This window comes from Perca flavescens, chromosome 10 (genome assembly GCF_004354835.1).
Source record: "Perca flavescens isolate YP-PL-M2 chromosome 10, PFLA_1.0, whole genome shotgun sequence".
Lineage (NCBI taxonomy): Eukaryota > Metazoa > Chordata > Actinopteri > Perciformes > Percidae > Perca > Perca flavescens.
The window spans coordinates 13,791,565-13,814,884 of NC_041340.1; the positions used below are offsets into that span (position 1 = coordinate 13,791,565).

At 40.7% G+C, this 23,320-nt stretch overlaps 1 protein-coding gene across 1 annotated transcript in view; it reads left to right on the forward strand.

Annotated features, from left to right (window-relative positions):
- Nucleotides 1-23,320, forward strand: part of diaph2 (diaphanous-related formin 2) — a 410,316-nt gene that overhangs the window by 353,979 nt on the left and 33,017 nt on the right. The window contains 2 exon segments of the mRNA XM_028589075.1: nucleotides 7,582-7,674; nucleotides 9,205-9,255. Of these exon segments, the coding sequence (XP_028444876.1) occupies nucleotides 7,582-7,674; nucleotides 9,205-9,255 (144 nt within the window).

Below are 23,320 nucleotides of genomic sequence, written 5' to 3' on the forward strand. Positions count from 1 at the left end.
TCAAGTGTCTGATCATTTCCCCTCCCAAATCTGGACCTCACTAGTCACTTTACAGTCAATCAAACCTAATTACCCTCACTACAAAGACCATCAAATCCCATTGTCAAATCCATTTAGCTTCCCCAGACAGCCCCGCCTTTTAGTGATGCAAACAGCCCATGTGTGGTTTGGTTCAGATGTTATAATGATCAGGATTCCAAAACTCAAATGTGCCACTCGTGTAAAATTGGTAATCTACACTGCCCTGGTTGGATGAAACCCAAAAATATGTATAGCATCTTAATATACTTCCACATGCCAAAACCTCTTTACATCCCTTCCATTTTAATAACCTGATGCATTTAAGTGGCCCTGGTAACACTCACATATGATAAATGTCTGTAAAGTTGCAATGCCCTGCCATACACATACAGTATGCAACTGTGATCAGAGCCTGTGATGTTGGCATGGCATTAACAGATCATGGCCGTTGTTGTCCATAGCAGCACAGTAAAAGGTGTTAAAAGGTTTGAGGTTCACCCAAACTGCAATAGAAATGGCTGTCACCCGGAACTTTTCATCTAACTAGCTCACTGCAACTGCATCCTCTGTTGACAATACCTCCCCTGCAATATTTAAAACCAATCCACTGACAAAAAAAAACTAACACTGAAATTGTCCTTGAAGTACACTAGTCACAAGCGGTCCATCACTAACATTGAGAATTAAGGATTCACTTCCTGTTGCTGCGTCATAACAAAAATGATAACAATATAATAAAAAACTTTATTTATATAGCACCTTTTCAAGACAAGGTCCTTTACAGAGTAAAAACAACAAACAGAATAAGTGTTAATCATAAAGAAATAGGAACAATAGCACCATCAATAAAACAATAAGCAATAATATATAAAACATAGTAATAAAACATAATTCAAATCAAATTGAATAGAAGCCTTCTAGTGCTTAGCATGTTAAAACAAATTTTAATGTGAAGTAGCAGCAAAACGTGTGATTGCATTAAAGCTCCTGTGTAGGATTTGAAAATTCCTCCCAGTGGTCTTATTTAAAAAGACACTGTGCTAGGTAGCAATGCTCATTAAAGCACCAATCCCCTTCTAAGGATTTAACCTGAGGAACTAGAATGAAGTTAAATTATCAACACAGACTACACCAACTTTCACTGGGATTGTCTTTTTTTCCTACAAACAAAAACAGATTGTATGCTAACAGAAGGATTTGAAAGATGCTATAACATTATAATCATAGTAGCAGATTTCACAACTGCTCTGATATCATGGCAAAGAGCAGATCAGAAAACATAGACACTGGAATCTATTAGATGAGGTAACAAAAAAAGAGAAACTCCAAACCAGAGCTACTCTTTACTCAGGTGATCCAATACTACTGAAAGTTGAACAGAGTGAGCCTTATAGAAGTTGGGCTTTCTATCTAGTCGCCTGTAAGACCACACATTTTGATCAGCGTTTATCTCCTGGTGTTAGGCAACTGTGAAAATGCATATGTTTTATGGTCTGCCATATTGCAGCTAAATTTAGCAGTACCTAGCCTATGGAAAAGTGGCGCTAGGGGTCTATTCTGCTGTGATGACCAGCTTCTGTGGCCCTGCTGGCACCCTGACATGTTGACCCCATGTGGCTTAGAGAAAGTGTGTCAACTTAACATCTGTCAGTGCTGGGTTGGAGCTCTCCCTTGTGTGTTGGTGGTGTTACTGGGCAGTTAGTAACTAGCCAGGAGCAGTGGATAGATGGTGATAGCAATATGGTAACTGGGGGGAGGGGGTGGAAGTAAATTATAGCAGAGGAAGCAGAGTGTGGTGACTACTACATTGCAAGCCCCCGCTCTTCCCATCTCCCAACCTCCCCTCCCTACTGTTTCTCACTTGGGGCCTGGCAGCATCCATCCAGATGGAGGGTTTATTTTTGTTTTTGTTTGTTTACTTATTCATGCATCCAGCTATTCGGGGCATCGCAGGGGCTTTCGTTCCAACACAGAATGCAAATCGCCACGGCGGCTAATCCACTTTCATCTTTCCCTTGTCGACATCCAACTTCTCTCCACGTTTCCTCCTAGTCTCTTGAAGTCAGGATATCTCTATTTCTTTTAGGGTATGGGATCAGGCCTGCGGTGACCAGGCCAGCCCAGCTCCAACACTTGTCTCTACTTCATGCATGTCAAGCACAATACACCTCTCACCTCCCACCCACCTTTCCCTTCTTCCCTCTCTCCACATTTTCCCTTCCTCTCTCCCCCCTGACCCTGGCGCCACACAGGGGCTCATATCAAGAGGAAAGTAGAAGCTACGCTGCCATTCCCCCTGGAATGGAGGGTTGTGGGAGCATCCTTAATTGAGTTAGGGAGGACATGAGTGGGTTTGCTCATCAAGTTGTTACAGTGAAACAATCCATATGAATGAGCAAGCAAATCTGTCTTTTTTATTAGCCATCTTACCCTTCCTTTCTCCTTTTTCATCCTCTCTTTTTCACTGAAGTTAACTAGTAACATGCACACACACACACCACATTAAACAAATTATAAAATAAAGACCTGTCTGAAATGTTTATTGGGTCATTGTGTCAAGGCTTTTGTCAGAGTTGGGTGGTTGGACAGCAGGGAGATGGAAAAAAGGGGAAAGAGTGAAAAACAAAGGAAAGATATCTAACAGGTGCATGACTTCTGTCCTTCGGGCACATGTGTTCTCTGTGGCAGTAATGTTCTCTGCCTGCCTGGGTCTTAGAAACTGCTGGGACTGCAGGTAAAGAGGGCGAAGGGAGTGGGGGGGTGACTCCACTCAGTAAATTAGTAAACAGCAGAGCGGTAAGAGGAGAGGGATATTGAGTAATGCAGGTGGTTGTGTATGTCTAGGTGGCTGAGCCTGAATTCAGATGTAAAAGTAACACAAAACCACGTGCATATAAGTGAGAGTAGAGAGAGGGAGGCAAGATTAAAAGAAAGTGTGGTTGATGCCTCTCCACCTGGCCATAACGCAATACTCCCCTCCCTCCACCGAGGCCTTTGTTTCACGGCTAATGGTCCGGGTTAATTGCACAGGTGACTCTCTGTGGGGGAACAGATGGGCTCAAATGTGTTCAAAAACAATCCGCAGCAAGCAAAAAAAAAAAAATGGGAACAACTTGTTCCTTTCCTCTTCATTCTTTCTTTTCTTTCTCATCTTCTCTACTGGAGTCATGGAGGGCGACTGGGGTGAGGTTAAACTCTGACTGTGTTCCTCTTTCACAGTGGTTTCAATTCATCAAGCACAAGGCCTGTAAGCACTCATTAGATCTCATTACAGTGCAAATTAGACTCAGGGATTGGCTACTGGAAGGATAGTGGATAGTAGTAGAAAATAGACATCTCTCCCATGCCCGCTATTCCTCATGTCAAAAACTTCAATTTGTTTATAGAGGAGAGTGCTATGCTTAGATAAATACAGAGGATATGTAGCTGTGATTGATTAAAATATGTGACTTTGACAAATGTCATTATTTTGTATGCTTACGCTGTTATTTATCTGTTATTATTCAATTAACATGCCACTGTTGCTACCAGTTTAACTCGTGGCATAAAGGATGTCATAATTTGCCATTATATTAGAAACCCACACGTACCAGACAAAAGCTTTTTAGAATTCTATGATTTATTTGTCTCTCTTTTCCCCCATGAATCATGAAGGCTGCATGTGAGCCATCAGAAATTGAAGTCTCAATCGATCCACTGTGTTTTTTCTCCCCAGCACAACATGCAGGAGATGACAGATAGCAAATTGAATTTATGAACACGCTTTGTTGACACTGCTGCATAATTATAGGAATGCAATGCCTTTGGTGTTTGAAAAAAAAGCCCAGCATTTCATTCAAATACATGCAAGGTTTTCTGCTTGAATGATTGAGTGAAAGGCTTTGTCACGTTTTTGAGGCGACAGCTGTTCTTTTACTCTGTAGTTATATACATATTCTGATTGTTGTAGATGGCTGATTTTAATTGGCAGAAATAAACAAATGAGATGTCAGGTTTTGCATAATTTAAGCTTGTTTGTTTGATTCCTAATTGGTTCCTTGACTGAGGTTTAAGAGTTTGTATGGAGGCTTTCGATGATGCATTGGGTTTTCTGAAAGACTTGGCTAGAGTCCTGTGTCTCCTCTAACTGATCTTGCCATGAGCAGCCATGGGTATAGGTCATCCTGCTGACATTAGTCGTAGTAGACTCTCTGTCTGCCTCTCTCTAACTATCTTTTCATCCCTCACTGTCTTTGTCAAACTCATTTGTCAGCTGAGAAATCTGCCCCATAAATTTAGGTTAGTTAAGTGGAGCCAATAGTCTTGCAAATATACAACATGCATTTGTATCACTAAAAATGTGTAGGCAGGTTTGTTAAGTGTAGGTGAGGGTCTGTGTGCCTGTGCTTGCATACTGCAGTGTAAGTTATAGAAATAATTAAATGTCACTGGGCTCAGGGCGTCAAGTAGCCAGGAAGGTGTTTTATGGCCTTGTGTCATGGCTCGCTCCACTAGTCCCTCTCAATAACCCACTCCGCCACACACACTTCCCTTTTCTTCCTAGCTGCCAGTCTGCGCTGTCTTTCTCTCATCTTTCTACCTGTATTATGCCTCTTCCCTCATTCTCTCCCTTTACATGTTTCTTCCTCAATTGTAGCACTTACAATATCTGTGCTTACGCTTTTCCTAGCCCTCCCTTTTTTCCCTCCCAACTGTTGACACTTGACTTTGTGTTCAGCTCCTGGGATTGGTGAATAGTACATCGCAGCCGCTTTCTTTCACTTTTACTGTAGGTACTTTTTTTTTCTTCTGGAAAAGCGAATCTGATGTGTGAAGTTTTTGTGCCAACCTGCTGAGAGCACATTGCTCTTGTCATCCCTTCTAATTAGAAAATGTGATAGTGCCGCTTGTAAATATATTGCAGAGTGAGCCAATCCCCAGGGCTCACTGTTACATTTGGCACTGGAAAGATATGGAACAGGTACACCATCTCTCTCTGGGAGGTAGAGTTTCACAGAGCTTTATTTCTGCTCTTAAAGGTTTTGCTGTTTAAGAAAGTACGTAAAAGTGCAAAAGCACCAACCATGTTCCACACTTCCACAAGCTTTAATAAGATCATTAAAGGACCCCGGGGCTGTCTGTTGGGGTGCCCAGCAAGGTGTTTCATAACTGGAAGGGTTTGTCAATGTCTTGGGTCTTAGCCCATCTTAACCCATTTAGAAAGCAATTTCCTGTGAGCAGAGGGGATCTTTCCTCTTCAGAAAGATCTTTGGGCATAAAAGGTTAGCTTTTCTGTAATTCCTCCGCATGCAATCTACCACTGCTGCTAATGAGAAGCGGATGAATATTTGCCCTAGGTTTAACAGCTCAAAATAAGACAAGAGTGAATCGTAGGAACGAGGCAGAAATGTCTGCTAAAGTGGGCAATGTTACAATAAGTGATGAAAAACGTTTGCCCTGGGGATTACTGGAATAAGTGTAGTCAAATAATATTCAGTTTTATTTCTTTTTCTAATAAGGGCTTACCTTGTCTTTGTTAAATATATACACACAAATGCATATATATATAAGTCTGAATGCATATATATGTAAGTCTGAAGGCTCATTTGTGACAATTTAAGAGTAAGGCTGCTCAAGTTTAAGCTGTGGTTCAATGGAACATAGTTAATTGAGCACTGTATGTGACTGGGGAGTATGTTTCCCATTTTTGTCATTTTGGTTCTTTGTGTCTGCAGTCCTCCCGCTGAACCTCAATCTACTAGGGCTCCCAAGTCCTGGCCATTACAAATGATGAATGGTGCTACAGTTAAGCTGGAAGTAGGACAAATTGATCAAAGTGTCAGGTGCCCCCTGTGATGTCTAGGTCTCCAAGAAGAAGCTGTCAAAAAGTTTCTTGTGCCAAGGTGGTTGTAGATACATGTTTACCTGCCACTTAACACTTTCTTCTGTCAGACTCACAATGTGTCCTTGCTAGCCTACATAAGAAGAAGTAGTAGCTAAAGATCTTGGGAGTTGATACAGTTATAGTAGCTGCAAGTTGTTCACCATATTGTTCTTTAGGTCCACAGCAGATAAAACCCATGCTCCCCCTTTTAAACCAATGAGCATGCTATCTGAGGTGTAGTACTGCAATTTGAGATAAGCACTACTTGGCTCGGTTTTGGTTTTGTTCTGATAAAGCTGGTCTAATTAAGCTTGATTTAATCGGAATTGCTTTTAAGCACAGCACACAGCCGGAACAGATACTTTGATTTCAAAGTAGCCCTTGGGAAGGACTTGAGGAAGAAAGAGAAGGAATGAGAGCAAAATTAGTGTGCGCACGAGTTAAGAGTTGCATTTTTTTAAATTTACAAAAGACATGTTTCTATTCTTAGTTGTGCTATCTTCTTTTACTTGCATGACTGCTTGCAGGTTGGGTGGTTTGTTGCTGGAGGAGAAGAGGAAAACGTGAATTTCTCTGGTAATGGCAAAATATGTGCCATTTCCTTAAATTAATCGTGTAGCATTGAGTGTCAATGTGTTTTGTTCATAAATTCAATTTGCCTGAGTGTCGTGTCTCTTTGAGCACACGCAAGTTACAGAAGATTGATCACCCCAGTGTCTGGAAAAGTGCTGTGTGCAGTTGTCTCCACTTATTTTCGAATGTTTCCCTTCAGCTATAGCTGTAAGCGCAGTAGAGAAACAAGATGCCTGGACCCTGATGGTAAACATTGGGGATGAGCTAGTTCACTCATGTATGCAAAGGAATTGATGGCCAAGTCTCCAGCTCCACAATAAGTCACTCTAATGATCCTAGTTTAAAATAATGTCTGTTCTGGACCAGAATGATAAAAAGGGTGCCCCTCTGACTCATTAGTATTGGGGCGTAAAGATAGATGACCCAGATATAGAATCCAAGCTTATTTTTGAACCCTGTTTTCATTGAACAGTATGCTGCATGTGCACAGCGTGGGCACAACATTTCATGCTGTTGGCCTCATAGCGTTTTAAGTGTCTCCTACCTGTCTCTTCAGCCATGCCAACTGCCTCCAGTTCTCTAGTTTCATGGATCCACACAACAGTTGGAATGGTGGGCTGGGGGGATGATTTTCGAAGTCCGGACCCGGTGTCATTGACTGAACAATGATAGAGCGCCCGGGTATTGAGCGGCTCCACACTAAATCTTTGTAAAGAGCACTTAGCTCCCATGCGTTAGCCACAGAAAGAATATCTGTCAATGACCATCAGTGGATGCTTTCATCCTGAGGCTCCTCTGCCTGTATTAGTTGCTTAGCTCTATATATATTTTTCCTCCTCTGTAAAAAGAAAAAGGACAGGCCTGAGTGACAGGCCTCTGTCTCACTCATACAGTCCATAAAAACCTTGTTTATTTCTCACTCTGCTCACCTTTAGTGAGAGGGCATCCATTGCTTTCACACCAGAATACCTAGAATTAGACCTTGAAGCAGTAATGTAAAAAGGTGTGTGCTTAGGCCTGTACCTGTACAGACCCATATGCATGTGTTATTATATACTTTATCCTGTTTTAATGTATGTTTCATTCTATAAAACATTTTGCCTCTATTTTCTGTTCTCTCACAGAGGGAGATGAAACCGGTGTGATGGATAGCCTAATGGAAGCTCTACAGTCTGGAGCAGCCTTCCGTGATCGACGAAAACGAACACCACGCAATGGTAAGGCAGCGAAAAACACTGTCTTTATTTCATTTTTAATTTAATTTATAATTTTCTTTTATTTCTAACAGTCTTACCTGTCTGCAGAAAATAATACCACCTGCCCCCTGTAGTTGTTAAATGTTTGCATGCTGTCTATCATATGAAAGAAGCTTTGCTCTCCAGTTTGTATATAATTAGTGTGTGTTCCAGTGCTTGTGTCCTTTTGACTATAGTTTCAATGATTTGTGAGTAACAAGCACATAAAACATGAACACGTATAGGAACATATGCATATACAGAAAGATGTCATAGAAACAAGCACACATGTGGCCCAGTAAAGGTTATTAGCGATTTATTGTCCCTTTGCTATTCATAAAGCACTTATTATAATGTAGCCATGCTGGCTGCAGTTGGACCAAGGCTGATTTAGTGTAATCCTGGTGTTAACACATTCCATTCTGCCATGATGAATGGCCTGTACCCAGGGGAGTACTACCTGGTAGGGGTGCCAGGATCAATTCATATTCAAGAGTTCTACAGAAGAGCCACAGGTGCTGCCATTTCCACACTGGCAATCGCGGTAGAAAAAAGGATGGGAAAAATCTGACCAATGGCTGGATTCAATGATTCTGTATTAGACACAAAGTCTCACAAAGCAAGCAGTAGAAATGAGCATACCATTTTAAGGTGGAGCAGGCAAATTTCTGTCTAAACTATCTTTTTAGATTGTTGCTGGGCAATATTTACATTAAGAGAGAGTTGTAATACTTAGGGTTAAATTTGAAGTACATTTTGAAATAGACCGCTGTTTACTCTTTACCTATTTAATGCATATTGTGTTCAATTTACTTAAGTGTTTCAATTCATTACAGATTCATCAGCTATTGTTATTCATAGCAGAATTAATAATAAGATATTTTGAGTTTTTTTGTGGCAATGCTCACATATTGACGAAATGTACATAAGCTAGTATGCACTGTGACTCTGATATCTCATCTTTAGTGACAAAATTGGTGCATGTGTGTCTAGTCAAAGCAGTAGAATAATTTTATCCCCCAATACAAATTGTTACAATTTAAAAAACACAATTATATTGTAAAGCTCTTTGTAAATCCAAAACAATTAATTTCAAAATATTAATATAATACATGAAAAATAATTTAACTATGATTCAGTATTTGAAAAAACCATACACAAGTGTATAACAACTAACACACACATGCACAGATACTTTACTCTTATTTCAACACCTATAATGCTGCTTATCAACAGACATAACCAGCTCCATTCTTCACTTGCAGCTTTTTCATACCATATTTCTGTGTTTGGGTTTAATGTGAGCCTGTGCCTGTGTCTAAATGTGTGTGCAGGTGTCTTAGCAAACCTAAAGGGTTTTTGCCAGGCTCAATGTGGTTCATTCTTGCCAAATATCTGAGATGAGTCACCTCTGATGTTTATTTCTCTTTTCCTCTTTCACCATCCTTCCCCTCTTCTCTTTTTATTTTGTTTTTCTTTCTTTATGTTTTTTTATCACCAACATTATTACAGGTGATCAAAGCCCTTCCAGTCCATCGTCTCGGTGGCCGGGTGCTAACTATGGTAACAGAACCCTAGGTGTGTGTTTTTAACTATCTTTTTAACCCAGGCCCAGCAACACCTTGTCTCCTACTGCACTTCCCCTGGCTGCATAACTCACATGTCCTTCCTGTCAGAACACTCAAACTGAGCTGGTCTACAACATGCAGTGCTGAGCTACTGAATTTGACTAAGCAAAGCATGAAAATGCATAATATGTAAGATTTACTGTAAAAAAGCAAAACACACTATACAAAAGAACAACAACATGCCATTTTAAGTCCTTGCCACTATGTAGGTGTAGCATAAGGTAACATCATCCCAGTTACTGTGGAACACCATTTTACAGCAACTGTACTTTTGGCTAATGGCCAAAAGGCAGAAATTCACAGATGAAATGGTGCCCTGTGTTTATTGGAATAAGAGCAAGTGAAACTAACACCAGTGGAGGTCACATCAAATGTATGTCAATTGTAGGAGTCGTTATTAACACGTCTACCTACAGTAAAAAAAAAAAATACATATACCTTAAGTAATGCAGCATATTTCATTTCAGTTATACATTTCTTTTGAGCATAGGATCACGTTGCAATGTGCAGCAGTAAAGAAGGAAAATCTAGACTGGAGAGACTATAATTGTCAATTATGCTGGTATGCTGAGTGGCATGATGTAAATCTTACATTGCATATCATTTTTAATTTTAAATTACTTTTAATATCCAATACAGTAAGGTTAACTCGTATTGAAGTTGCCTTTGTGTTGGCCCCTTGATCCTAAATGTTTAAAGGTGCCGTAGGTAGGATTTAGCCAAAAAAAATTAACATCGACAACTTCTCAGTCCCTCCCCCCTTTCCAGCAGTGATTGACACGCAGTTAGACACCCCCCTGGCCCTGATTGGTGCATCTGAACAGGGAGCGGTGGATTTTTGCAAATCGCACTACAGGCTGTAGGTGGTGCCAGAGGAGCCAGATTTTTTTTTTTAATTACCTGCTCCATGTAGTTCTACTCGAACGTGGGGTCAGTTTCATCAAATATGACAGAAAGTTAGTTTTATAAGTCTTACCTACTGCACCTTTAATCTTGCAACACTAATACAATCCTAATAGCGGTCACGCTATCATTTTTTATTCATTTGGCATAATTTCTGTCTTGTAGAGCAGCTCCAGTTATTATCGAATTGTCTTGCTCTTCCTGTTAGTCTATGAGCATGATATCACTTCCAGTCTTGTGGCAATGTTTGGGAAGTGTTTTGCTGGGGAGGTTTGCCCATTGCTTTGGCCACTCAATATTGTGTTGTGTAATACCTTTCTTTTTTCCTATATGTTTGGTAAATGGCTAACTGATGTGCAACAGAACCCCAGATATGCCTATTTTTGAAGGATTATTGCCTTGTATGCCTTACTGTGCAAGCCTACTTTGAGGCAACTTTGACTAAAAATGTCTGCAACTCTCAAGAGATTGGTGCTGTGTGTCTTGCAAAAATGTCTCTCTTGCCCTAATATATTTATTTTTTTATTTTCAATTTGTTTTGATTGCATGTCCAAGTACCTGACATTGCTGTTTTTTTCATGGATGACAGTATATCTCAAACGTACGTAGAGTGTGATGCTAAAACAATTTATTTATTTATTTTGATGTTCACTTCAGAAGAAGAAAGAAACGTGTTAATATTTAATTAACCGGAAGCTTTTAAAGTAATTTTTAAGTAAGCCAAGGAGAGGACCTTGGCAAGCTGACACCTGGCTATGAAAACCGTCTCTAAAGATGTGGAATGTTACCTCTTTAGTGGGAAGAAGCTGTTGCTAGTACGCAAGGCGTGGAAGTAGCAATTAAATATAGATACGTTTAACTCTATGCACAACAATAGAACCAAACTCCTGGAACAACTTTTCCACAGCTGTGGACATACAGAGTGACAATCGCTGAGTGGTTGTGCTAATACTTATGAACCCCAGATTAGCACTGCTAGCACTGCTATGTTCAATATTTCAATGAACATGCGGATAAAGAAAGGCTCTGGCTGTCTGTGCCTGTGTGGTACCATTTGGACTGTTAGGCCCTCTAGTAGTCTAGGTGGGTCCTGGAGAGGGCACCATCTAGTGCACCATAGTTCTGCAGGGGAAGGAACGATTAGGTGGATTGATGGGTAGGAACGCCATGCCTGTAAAATCACAGTTTTGCTTTGGTGGACTAGCCAGACCCTCCTCCGTAGCGCTGTGGAGGAAGGTCTGGCAATGCAAGACTATGTTCATGACAGAGGGAAAGATTGAGCATAAGATGGGACATGCAGTTTGTAGCTTCAGCAGTTTTGCCAGCATTGTACTGTACTGTCTTGGTAAGGATGAAGCTAAGCATGAAAGTGTAGCCCCCAATTTCCCAATTTAAGTTTCGGCCCTCACCTATGGTCAAGAACTCTGGCTAGTGACAGAAAAAAATAGATCATGGACAGGAATGCCAGGGTTTGTTTTGCTGGCTGTCTGGGTTCCTCCCAAAGAAAATAGCCCTCTGTAAGTAAAAGTGCAGCTCTGTTGTGCTGTAGAAGTCAGTTGAGGTTGTCCGGGCATCTGATAAGGATACTTCCTGATCACCATCCTGATCTGTTGATGTATTCTTGACATGTCCAACTGGGAGGAGACCCAGACGATGAACATGCTGGTGGGATGTACCCTGCGTGGAAGATGTTGCTGGGTGGATGCTACCTGGACCCTGACAAATACCGGCAAATATGGTTGGCCATGTCATGCCATGTGATCATTGTAAAACTAAACACTGCCTCTCTTTGTTTAGGAATATGCTTGATGTACTTGAATATTCTGTATGTCTGTGACCTATTTTCCAATGATGACTCTCTCTCCTGCATGGCATTGTGCATCAGACACTTCTCAGTTCACTTTTTTTTCCTAGTGCATACCACTATGCTACCAGAATGCACTGACGGCTCCGTGTTTATTGATATGGAACCCGAACTGTGGTTTGATAAACAGCTGCATGGATTCTCTACCCTGAGGTGATGAGAGGGGGAAATCCTTTTGACATGCTGGCTCCATGGATTTTTTCTAAATGGAATCTGGAAATGAGTTCAGTTGCTATAGAGCATAGGGGGATTTGTGCATAAGGATTTGTGTTTGTCCCCTTTCATGAGATGAGATAAATTCCCCCTATGCTCTATAGCACCTGAACACATATCCAGATCACATTTAATAAAAGAAAAATGGAAGGGGACAAACAAAAATCTTTACGCACAGTTTGAGGGAATTTTTTCCAAGTACTCTCCGTAAAGAGAAACAATTAAGTTCCCCAGTGACGGACAATTTGGTGAAAAAGTCTTTGGGTCGTCACTTCTTAGTGCATGGTGGGAGCTGTCAACGTTTTAGTCAGTATTTAAAGAATGATGGTATCATTTTTGGGTCAGTACAGCAACTTTAATGTTTCTGTACTTCTGTTGTGTACATATTTGCTTTCTCTCTGACTCGGGGACTAACAGCATTTTAGTCTCTGAATTTACTGGTGGAGAAGGTTCTTTAAACATTTCTATCAGACAGTGTGCCAAATCTATTCAGTCCTGCTTGTCATGTCTGTTGTAATCTCATGCTTTAAAGCTTGATTAACCTCCTGTCAGTCTCTCAGTCGCACAAGAATCTTCGCTAACGTCAAAGGAGTTCATTTAAACCCAGCATGTAGCTTTTGTCGTCCTTCCGGCTAAACTACATCCAGCAGACTACCTCAAGTGTCAGAACACAATTCTAGATGCCGCCAGTCACAATTACACCCAATTCCAGAAGCATTTCCTATTTCCTTGTCTCCACTTTGTGTAAGATGGAAAACCTAACCCGGGAGGCCATACTCATGTGTTATGCAATTACACCAGCCAGTCCTAATTCAACACACAGAAGCTGGATGGATTGATGGATACCAGGAAAGCCACATTTCTGTTGTGGGTTCAGTCTCATTTCAGGAAGATAATATATCAAGTAGTTTGTGGTGTTGAATGTGGTTGGTTTCGCACTATATACAGTATTACTCTTTTACTTTTTATTTTTTGCAGACAGTGTACTTTACAATTAGGTTTTACTTGAATAAGGATAAGAAAGAATGTGGGTTAGCCAACTCCTTTTCTATCGCCTATTCCCTTTCTGTTGAGACAGTTACCTGGGTATCTTGCAGGAGAATGGTGGGTAGTGAGCAGGAGCCTCTCATACATCCTGGCTCATCGATTTTCGGTCAGGGATGAAAGCCACAGACTCAGTAGGTCTTTCATACTGGGGGGCATCCCAAAAGACACATCAATCAGATTTCAAAGAGAACCAAGCCAATCTTATTTATTTACTGCCTTTTCAACGTCATTACAATCCCAAACCAGGGCCTCTCCCTTTCCTTCTCTCTGCCCCACTCTCCTGCTTCACCTTCACAGGTCAGTCCATCAAAAGTTCCCTCCTCTGTTCTATATAGTAAGCCTCTTAAGGACTTATTTGACATTGAACAGGGAGGGATCATCTCACTCCCATTAAAAAATAGAGATGCAATGATATAATGCTTGTCAGGGTTACGGAATTTCAGCCCAACTGTCTAATCCCCTGAAGCCTAGCAGTTAATTCAGCTGGTCAGGCCAGAGAGTGTGCCCCCTGTAAGTTTAATGAAGATTAAATTACCTATTTTCTCTCATGAAATTTTAAAGGAAGAAAGGGGATGAATTTGGAAGGAGGCAAATGAAAAGACCAAATGAAAGTGTCTGTAAAAAGGAGATGCTGGCAAAGATAAAGACTGAAGTTCTCTAGTAACCCACAATGTCATTTGTGACATAGATCTTCTTTTAATACTTGATGAGTGACCGTCATTCCCTTAGCAATTAATATGTTCACACATATGTTGCACCCATCACTTTGTCTCTCTCTTGTCTCTCAACCTCTAGCAGTTGTTCTCCTGTACTGTTTCACACGCACACATGTGCAAGCTTGTGTCACATATCGGATAAGGTTTGTTGCTTAGGGTGTCTCTGAGTTGATGGCTAAAGCCCTTTGCCTTCACAAGCTCCCGGCTTCCACTTCAGGGTGTTGATAGATGTTATTCATTGGGGCAACCCTAGAGGCGATCCTGCAGGAAGTGGAGCTAACATGATTTGGGACGAAGAGACCCAGAGGGTGTCAGTGCCTCTTGCTATAGCCTGGATCGCTTAGTAGATGTGAGATATCAATAGAGTAGATGAGAGCAGAGCTCTGTAGAGACGTGCTGCTTGAAATCTATCACCTGCTTCTCATAGATAAGGACATTTACAACAGCCAAAGGGAAAGGCTGATGGGAAGGAACTGAGGCATGGACAGCCACTCTATTTAACGTTTGACGTCCTAGGGCATAGACGAAGCCATTGTCCCTCCCATTGACCCATAGGGCCTTTCTCTGGACCTGATCATTTTTCATCCACAGCAGAAAACCAATCGTGAAAATATAGATGAAGATTTTATGTACCATTTGAGTACCCTTGACGCATAACTGATTCGTTGCTTGACTCTGCCAAGAGAGGACGTAAAGTAAGTGAAGTGTGACATGCAGCCATTTTGAGAGGATAAATCAAATCTTATTAAAGGCGGTCTCTCTGAGTGGAAACCAGGGGTCCCTTACCCCCTAAACCCTCTGCTGTTTAAATTATACAGAAGGTACAGTATCTACTTGAGTACAGGGTGCTTACAGCGGGCTGTCTAGATGCCCTTTTGATGCCATTATGCCCTTTTACAACTCCCTGTCTATGAAAACTTATCATGTGGAGCCTAGCTCCCTTTGGTAACACTTACTTTTTCTTTTTTTTTTTTTTTTTTAAATAAAGTCAATGACCTAGTGCTATAATGGACTCAGAGCTCTCAACACCTATGTCCAATATTGTTTTACTTCATTGGCACAGGGCCTCATTGATGTAGAAAGTACTCAGCCCTCCCGCCTAGTGGACCATCAACGAACAACTGCAGAGCAAAAATGTCTACTAGCTTATCATATTCAATAATATCCCAGAGCGTTTGCAGTGGGCTGCTTTTTTTTTTTTCTTGCTCACTCTCCAAACAATATTGGCTTTCAAGTATGTGGGCAGTTATGAAAGGTCACCCTAAGTGTAAATTGTCATTGCTGGATCAATTTTGGAGGGCAAATAAGCTTTGGAGGTCCCATAATGGAAGGTTTCATCTTATTTTTACCCAGGGCACACTCACACAATAAGATTGATATCGTTCATTGTTTGATGAATTCCTAATAGACCTATAAACTTGCAGAGCTTAAAGCCAAAGGAATGCCTGTGAAAGTCGGACCATCCCACTAGCTGAAAAATTGCCCTCATATAATTCCAATGGAATCTCGCCCAAGCCATCATGCTTAGTGTTGAAGGATGGGCGACTTGTGTCTGTTGAATTAAACCATATTTATCGCTCATTAGGCATACAGCAGGGCCAACTGATGATCGGCTAGAGAACAAATAATGTGCGGTGGAATAGGATGCCATCCTATGTGGTTATGTGTTCCACTGACAATAAGTGGTGGTGCTAGATTCAAATGCTTCTTCCTCTGCTGTCATACTTATGTGTTTTTTTGACCTCCTTAATATGATGTGGCTATTATAGAAGTATAGGATATAAGGTCCAGGCTGATGTTTGCATTTGAAGTGTCAGTCACTAAAATCTGTCAGCCTCAATGAGGTGGAATTAATATTTAACTTTCACATTAGGTGGGCTTGATGTCTGTAATAGGGAGGTATATAAAAGTAACGGCAGCGTGAGCGATGAGTGATAATAGTAATTCCCAATTATAGACAAAGACAGAATGTGTCAAAGAATGTTAAATGTTCCATAATAGTAAAAGTGATGTTGGGAACAAGGATATTATATTATATAAGAAATTACTATTTATTCTCTATGATGCTGTCAGCTTGAAGTATCTGGATCTTGCAGTATTGCTTTCCTGACTTGAATAAATTCAAAATGTTTTCAGTGGTGTTAATTAAGTCATATCTTCTTTTTCTGAAGTGCAAGAAAGCTGCGGTTCCATCGTATACTCATTTTTTTGAGTATGCTTCGATGCATATTTGGTTAACAATGTTTCTGAGATGAATCTGGCAGCAAGGGAAATTAACACTAACATCAACACTTGATATGGTTCCCTGTGATACAGTGTAAAACGTGAAGCAGGATCTATGAAGGTTCCTGTAATGCTTGAATAAAAAAACAAAAGCAACAACTAAATGCATTCAGAAAAACATATTTGTGAAAATTGCAGAAGAAATGATTGATTACAAGACAAAAACAAGTTACTTTTGAAGTTCCACGAGCTCCAATGACTTACAGTTGATATACTGTATAAAATATAATTAATGACTGCAACTTCTCTCAGTCTGTAAGTTTTTGTTGTCCTATAATGGCTGTACTCAAAATACTGGAAAAATAAAATTGCCTCCACACTGTTCTCACAGACCATTCCCCAATAGTGAAATGCACGTTTTTTTGTTTGTTTGTTTTTTTAAGAACACACACAGAGGGAGTGTGACTTTATTCTCTGCTCAGGACACCATTACTCCACTATATCTATACATAAGAAATATATGTTTGCTGCTATATTAATTTTCTGAATGTTGAGTAGAGCATTGTAAAGCCTGACAGACTTTTTATGTTAAGTTTAAGGACAATTATTTCTAAAACTATGTTAGAAAACTTTAATTGGATTAGTGTGCACACCTTTCAATTAACACTAAGGAAAACAATGTTTGGCAATTTTGACAACAGCAGTAAGCCTCCCACACCGTTGTAGGATTTGCACATTTTCACAACCAAAGTGTTGTGTTTACTTAATGAGAATTCATGCAGTAGATCATCTATTTGGCTGTCTGAACAACAAATAATAATAGGCATATATTGCTTATAGGCACTGACCTGAAAGTGTGACATCCGGGCCCAAAATAAATCTGTACTTAATGAGTGATGGTCACTACTGCATCTGTGAAAACATCAAGTGAATCCTGATCAGACTTATAACTAATTATTTTTATTATATAAAAATTATTTATAATGTAGGTTGTCAAATTATTTGTGAGACACAAAGAGAGGGAGACAGATGACAAAACAGTTTAGAAAGGTAAAGAAAAAGGCTGGTTGAGACTTTCAACCCAGTTGACAAATACAGTGTTCAAGGATTGAAAAAAACGGAACTTTTGATCTCTCAAGTTATGGTGGAAAGAGGTGCGTACGTGACAGGGAGAAAGTAGAAGAGAGAAGCATGGGATTAGATGAAATGGAGTGAGTGAATGTATTGTGCAGTGATAGACACATGTATCCATAGTGATAGCTATACAGAGTTAAAGATGGCAAGAGAGACCGAGAGGGTTAAATAAAGGTAAAAAGCAGAACAGAATACCATCCTCTACTCACACACACACGCATATTTGGTGTGCAATCAGCAAGAATGCTCCCCACACTCAGGCACTCCCCCTCCAGTCAAGCATGATTGTGCTTGACATGGTTCCATCACTAATGCTGACTGATGCCCATTTGCTAGGCTCTTCACATTTATTTATTTATTTGTTTATTTGCATCAAGTTTATTTATTGATGGGCCTCAAGGATATGGTGGAAAATCTCCATTTGCTCATATAAGGAAGTAAGAAATGGAAGGCTATAAGGGTGTGCAACGTTTACACGTGAATGAACAAAAGATAGCAGGACAGAGTTCACCTTTTCTATTTAGATTCCAGCAGCTGAAATAGCTATTCCTTTCTGGTAATGGAAAAGTGATATGGCCCATTTAGTTACTTAGCACTAATCCCAGTGGTTTAGCCGCATCTCTATTTTTTCTTTCCTTTTATCTCTTTGTCTTTCTTCATTCGTTCTTTTGACTTCTATTTGGTTAGTGTCTGATGGAAAGATTTGAGTGGGGTCAAATTACTCCCTTGCCTGTATGAATTTTCCCAAGCTTCAGCGGACATCTCAGCCACATTATGTGCATGCAGCATGTTACTGTTGTAGCTGACCACCAAATACCCATAAGGGTTTTAAATGCATGCTCTATTTAAAGGTACACTATGAGTTCCCGCATGCTTTCAGCGCGATTTCATTTTTGTCTCAAATCATAGGCATCTCTCCTTGATCCGCTAGCTGCCTGCCCCCTGAATACACTGTGAAAAAGCCCAGTCTCGGGAGACAACACAGGGTCGTAAACGTCAAGCAAACACTAGGGGCACAGGCTGTGCACCAAAATACAACAAACCACTCCAGCCAATCACCAACAAGATGGTTGGGGATGGGGGTTAGTGACAGTCAGTTAAGGCCGTTTTATGCTTCTGCGTCGAATTGTCACCGTACCCCTGCAGACCCCTCTGCGTCTACACTGTAGCCTGACATGCACCTCTTGAAAAATTTAACTACACGTCGCTCGGCCGTGGCTTGGTAGCGTTGCATTTCCCCCGACTTACTTCCTGGTTCTCCTTCTCCATAAAAAACATGAAATCAAGGAGATGGTTAACTGTTCCTGCTAAAGATTTCCCACCTTGGTCAGAAAACACAGGGGAGACTCTTTGTTTCCCTCACCATGACTCTAGAGTCGGTACCCGCTCCGAAGCTAATCGCCGTCACTCTCTCACTTCTCCCTCGCTCTCACCCACTCCTCACACAGACACACATATATGCCGGCTCGACGCACACACCAGCGCACAAGTATAAACATCAGGCATCACTTACGTAGGCTACGGCGAAAGCTCTGCGTGTAGCCTCCGCAGAACCATTAAACAAGCTTAAGTCATTGAATTTACGGAAACATGGGGGGAGGGGAGAGCTTGCTCTGTTTTGTTTGAAATTTACTTGGAACGTCAACAGAAGTGACCATGCAGGAACTCATAGTGCACCTTTAATGCCCAGTGTTCACATAACCTCCTATTTTAGTGTAAATCGATTTTTGAAGTTTTTGGGCTATGGTCTTTTATTTTGTCATGGCTTTACAGATTTTGTCGTAGCTTTTTAATAAGATGTCCCTTTCCATGTGATTATTACATAGAATGATGCAATTAGAGCATAATGAGTGTAAGCGTAATTGTTGTTTATTTTTACAATGACATATTTGCTGTTGTAAGCTACTGAGGGAACAGCAATGCTTAATTACCCACAAGTGTACAATTTGAGATCATTAGCTTTGGAAGCCAATATCTTTGGCCAGAGGTCTGCCAGAGGACCTTTGGTCCAATGTTGTAGTGGTAAAAAGAATGCCAAGTTGAAAACTGCTGAGGGACTTTTGTTTAAACATCCTAAATGTAGGTTTTCTTTCCACATGATCCTCATTTTTTTAAATTTCTGGAAATCATTTTGCCTTAATCTACAATTTTGATTAACTTCTTCAAGGATAAATCTTAGAGCAGCTGGTGGGTTAAGGAGAACTAAACAGAGCTGGGGGTCTTCTTTAAAGAGGGGATCAGTTGTCGGATTTGAGACTCACTTGATAGGGTTATTAGGAGAGGATAAAAGAGACAGAGAAACCATAGTACAGAGTTGTTGCCTGTGCACCTGTGTATCTAAGAGCAATTGTATCCCTCCATCGGGGGCTGAAGAGGAAACAAATTAGTTACAATTCTTTACATATTTTACTGCACGCTCAAAATTATATGAAGAGCTGCCATGCTCCCTCTTTAGCAGGAGCTGATTGGCATCTGTTTTCTTATGGAGTCACGAATCCTACCCAACTTGAGTTTATTTGAATTCATCCAAAATGAAGGAGAAAGGAGGGACAAACAAGAAGGGAGCACAACAGCTTGGTATTCATGAATTACATAAATTACAATGTCAGTCCCCTAAGACATGACTAATATGTCAAGTTTAAAAATAGACAGTTTGCCACAGTTCAGACCCTCTGCCTCCAGTGGACAAGGATTAAGCAGATAGATGGTAAAGGGTAAAGATTTGTAATTTGGTGTGTGTGTGTGTGTGTGTGTGTGTGTGTGGGGGGGGGGGGTAGTGTCTGACTTAACTTTACTGTATACTTGTGTACATGCACAAGCATACTGTGTGTGATTTATTTGTGTACACTGTATATATTGTATGTATGTGTATTTGTGTGCAGTTATACTGTATGTAAACCAACCTGGGTTTCCATGAAAAGTTCATTACCTTAGTTATGGCGGCAGTATATGAGGGCCTAAAAAGTAGCCGGACAGTATAGGGGTCATGCATTAGTGGAAAGCCAGTGGAGGTTGCTGAGTTTGTAATATCTGCACCCTGAAGGCATTGCCAGCTAAGTAATTGACGAGGCTGCACACTGCATTACCTTTACTATTATATTTTTCCTTCCACTCTAGATGAGTTTCTTCCAGTGGCTCAAGTCACTGTTGCCCCGGGGCGGATTATGGCAGATGGAAGCTGTAATGTTTCTTAAGATTTCCGACAAGTCAGGGGAGAGAGTGTGTCCATACGTTTGATCTTTTTGTGTGTGTGTATGCATGTTTTGGTGTGATTGTGTGTGCTGTTTATTTGTGGGAATGTTTACTGAAGCTTAGCGTTCCTTGGCAGGCCAGCGGTTGACCTGATTTCTGTGTCACAGCGTGACTCACACAAGTTAGCTTTTTAAGGAGACCATAAGGTCAGCGTGAAAACTAAAGCCACAGATATGTCGCCTAAATCTTCTCCCATACAGATTCCAGCTGTGGCATAGCTGAATATGCATAAATATTCTGTATTGGCTAAATATAGCATTCCATCATTGTAAATATTCAGCCACCATGCATTATGATTAGTGAGAGAGCATGTAAAATCCTTTATGGTCTGCATTATTAAAGTCTCATACATGCTAGGGCTCTTTCTTCACTCCTAATACCACCATTAATATGTTTACGGGGGTGGCTACAGTCTGTCTAAGAAATTTTTTCTTTTGCCAATTGTAAAAGTTTTATGACAGTCAATATGGCTGAAGAAGCAGCCCTTTTATTATTTTACTGGATCTGCTGCTAGCTGAATAGATGGTTCCTGCTTATAAAGCTTGAATAATTGAACAGGGGAATCAGTCAATGAGAGGAGGCACAAGGTCTTGATGGCTAGATGGCTGAGATGACAGCTTGTGAAAGAAAAAGACAGCAGACTGATTAGCCAATGTGTCGTATTGCTTTACAGCTGTCTGTAAACTATGCTCTCTCATCTCTTTTCCCCCCTCTCCTTCTAACTCATCCCCTTTCTTAGTCTATTACTCTCCTTCCTCTTTCACTCCCACCTTTACCTCTTTACTCTTGTATTACTCCTATTTGTTTCTTATCAACCTTACTTTGCCACATTTCTCACCCCCTCCTCAACCTAAGTTTTCTTTAAATGTTTTATTTATCCTCACATCCTATCTCCATCCATCCCAATGACCCTATGTCACTCCAGGCAGAATTATTACTCTTGGATGGAACATCGGCTCAGTGGCGCCGTACTCTGCTCTCTCCACATTATCCATTTATGGAGTATCCCCTTTTGTGGTGAGCCATCTTCCCATAGCCCTGTAATGATAGGAGTCTTGGCGACCCTGTGCATTTGCACTGTAATATAAGACATTCTCATTAGTCCATGGATTGTGCTCTCTCTCATGTCCATTACATTAATTGCTACACATCACTGCCTACCAAGCCTCTCAGTATTCTGTTACACTGCTGGCATTCTCTGTCCAGCATCACCTAACTATGGGCCACAATCTCTTTCAGTCAAAGGTGACAAAGGTAATTGAAAAATGGTATATCGAGAATTTGAAAAGATGTTTTCAGTTAAAAAAAAAAATGTCAAGGAGATAATCTGTCCAGTTTGTTTGTGTTTTGTTACATGCGTGAATAGAGAAAAAAAAAATCAGATCAAATACATTGAAGCCAAGTGCCCTTTCACCCTCTCACCATCCCTCTGTTGTCAGTCATCTCTCCTCATAATAGGGAAGCAGGCCGCTACCATAATTGCTTTGATGGTCCAGCCTGAACAAATCACTTCTGGGCATAAAGAGAGGCCTTGGAGATGGCAGCCAGAGAGAAAAGGTGCGAATGAATTAAAGCACTTTGCGTTCCTCTGGGGCATGTGGCCCAGATTTTTCTTAAAAAAGAAAAAAAAAAATCTAAGGAGAGGAAGGAGTGTGGGGGTGGGGTGTGCCTCGTTTCTCCCAAGACTAAATGGCAGTAAAAGCAATAATACACATCCAGCCTCCATTAAGCCAAAATGGAGAGCTTTTTCAGGGAAAACACAATGGCACTGACATAGTTAACTGGCAGGTGAAGAAAGAAGGATTTCACTGGAAATAATCTGATTTTGAACGGGGCTCCTATCTATGGGAGAACCTCTGGTCATGCCTTTTGTGAAGGAACAAAAGTTTGGCCCTTTAGAAGCAAAGCTTTGAATGTTTCAGTAGAGCTAAGTGAATGGGCCATGAGAACTGCAACAGGCAGACGTCAGACAGGGCCTTGTGCAGCAACCCGCGGCTTCCTTTGGACCTGACAATGTCAGAGCCTCCATTTTTTTCTCCCTATTTTTGCTTTATTTTTCTTCAAATAGGAAACAAACAGAAAGGTTATTACTTTTACCATTTAATAGTCGGTACTTATTTGCTCTTATTAGGCACTTGTACAATTGGGATTGTATTCATACTGAGGCTGGTAATTAGAGTGTAAGCTTAGTCTACTAACACAGTTCATATCTCAAAAAGCTGTGTCACATTCTTTTGAAATTGTATTTCACTAGCAACCAGAAGTCTGGTAGATATAAGAAGTAGATGTTAGTTGTCTGTGACTAACTGATATGTGTGTGATTTAGATATTTTCATTATTCTATTTTGAAGCGATGGGGGGTAGCTAGATGGTGCCTTTAGCTGGTGGGTGACTGAGGAAAATCTGCTGTTTTCAGTAAAAGTTTAATTATGACTACAAGCTGCACAGTTGTCATCAGTATGACACAAAAGGAGGGGGGCCATTTGACTAATCCTCCTACAACTCCACATAACCTCCAGGGGTCACGAGCCCCCAAAACAAGACTCCATGGGTGTCTGGAACATTATTCTTTCCCAATGGCCTTGTCTATTTTCCCATGCAGGCAAAGGCACGCCCCTTGTTAGTTCCACCCTGATCCTTTTGCTTCT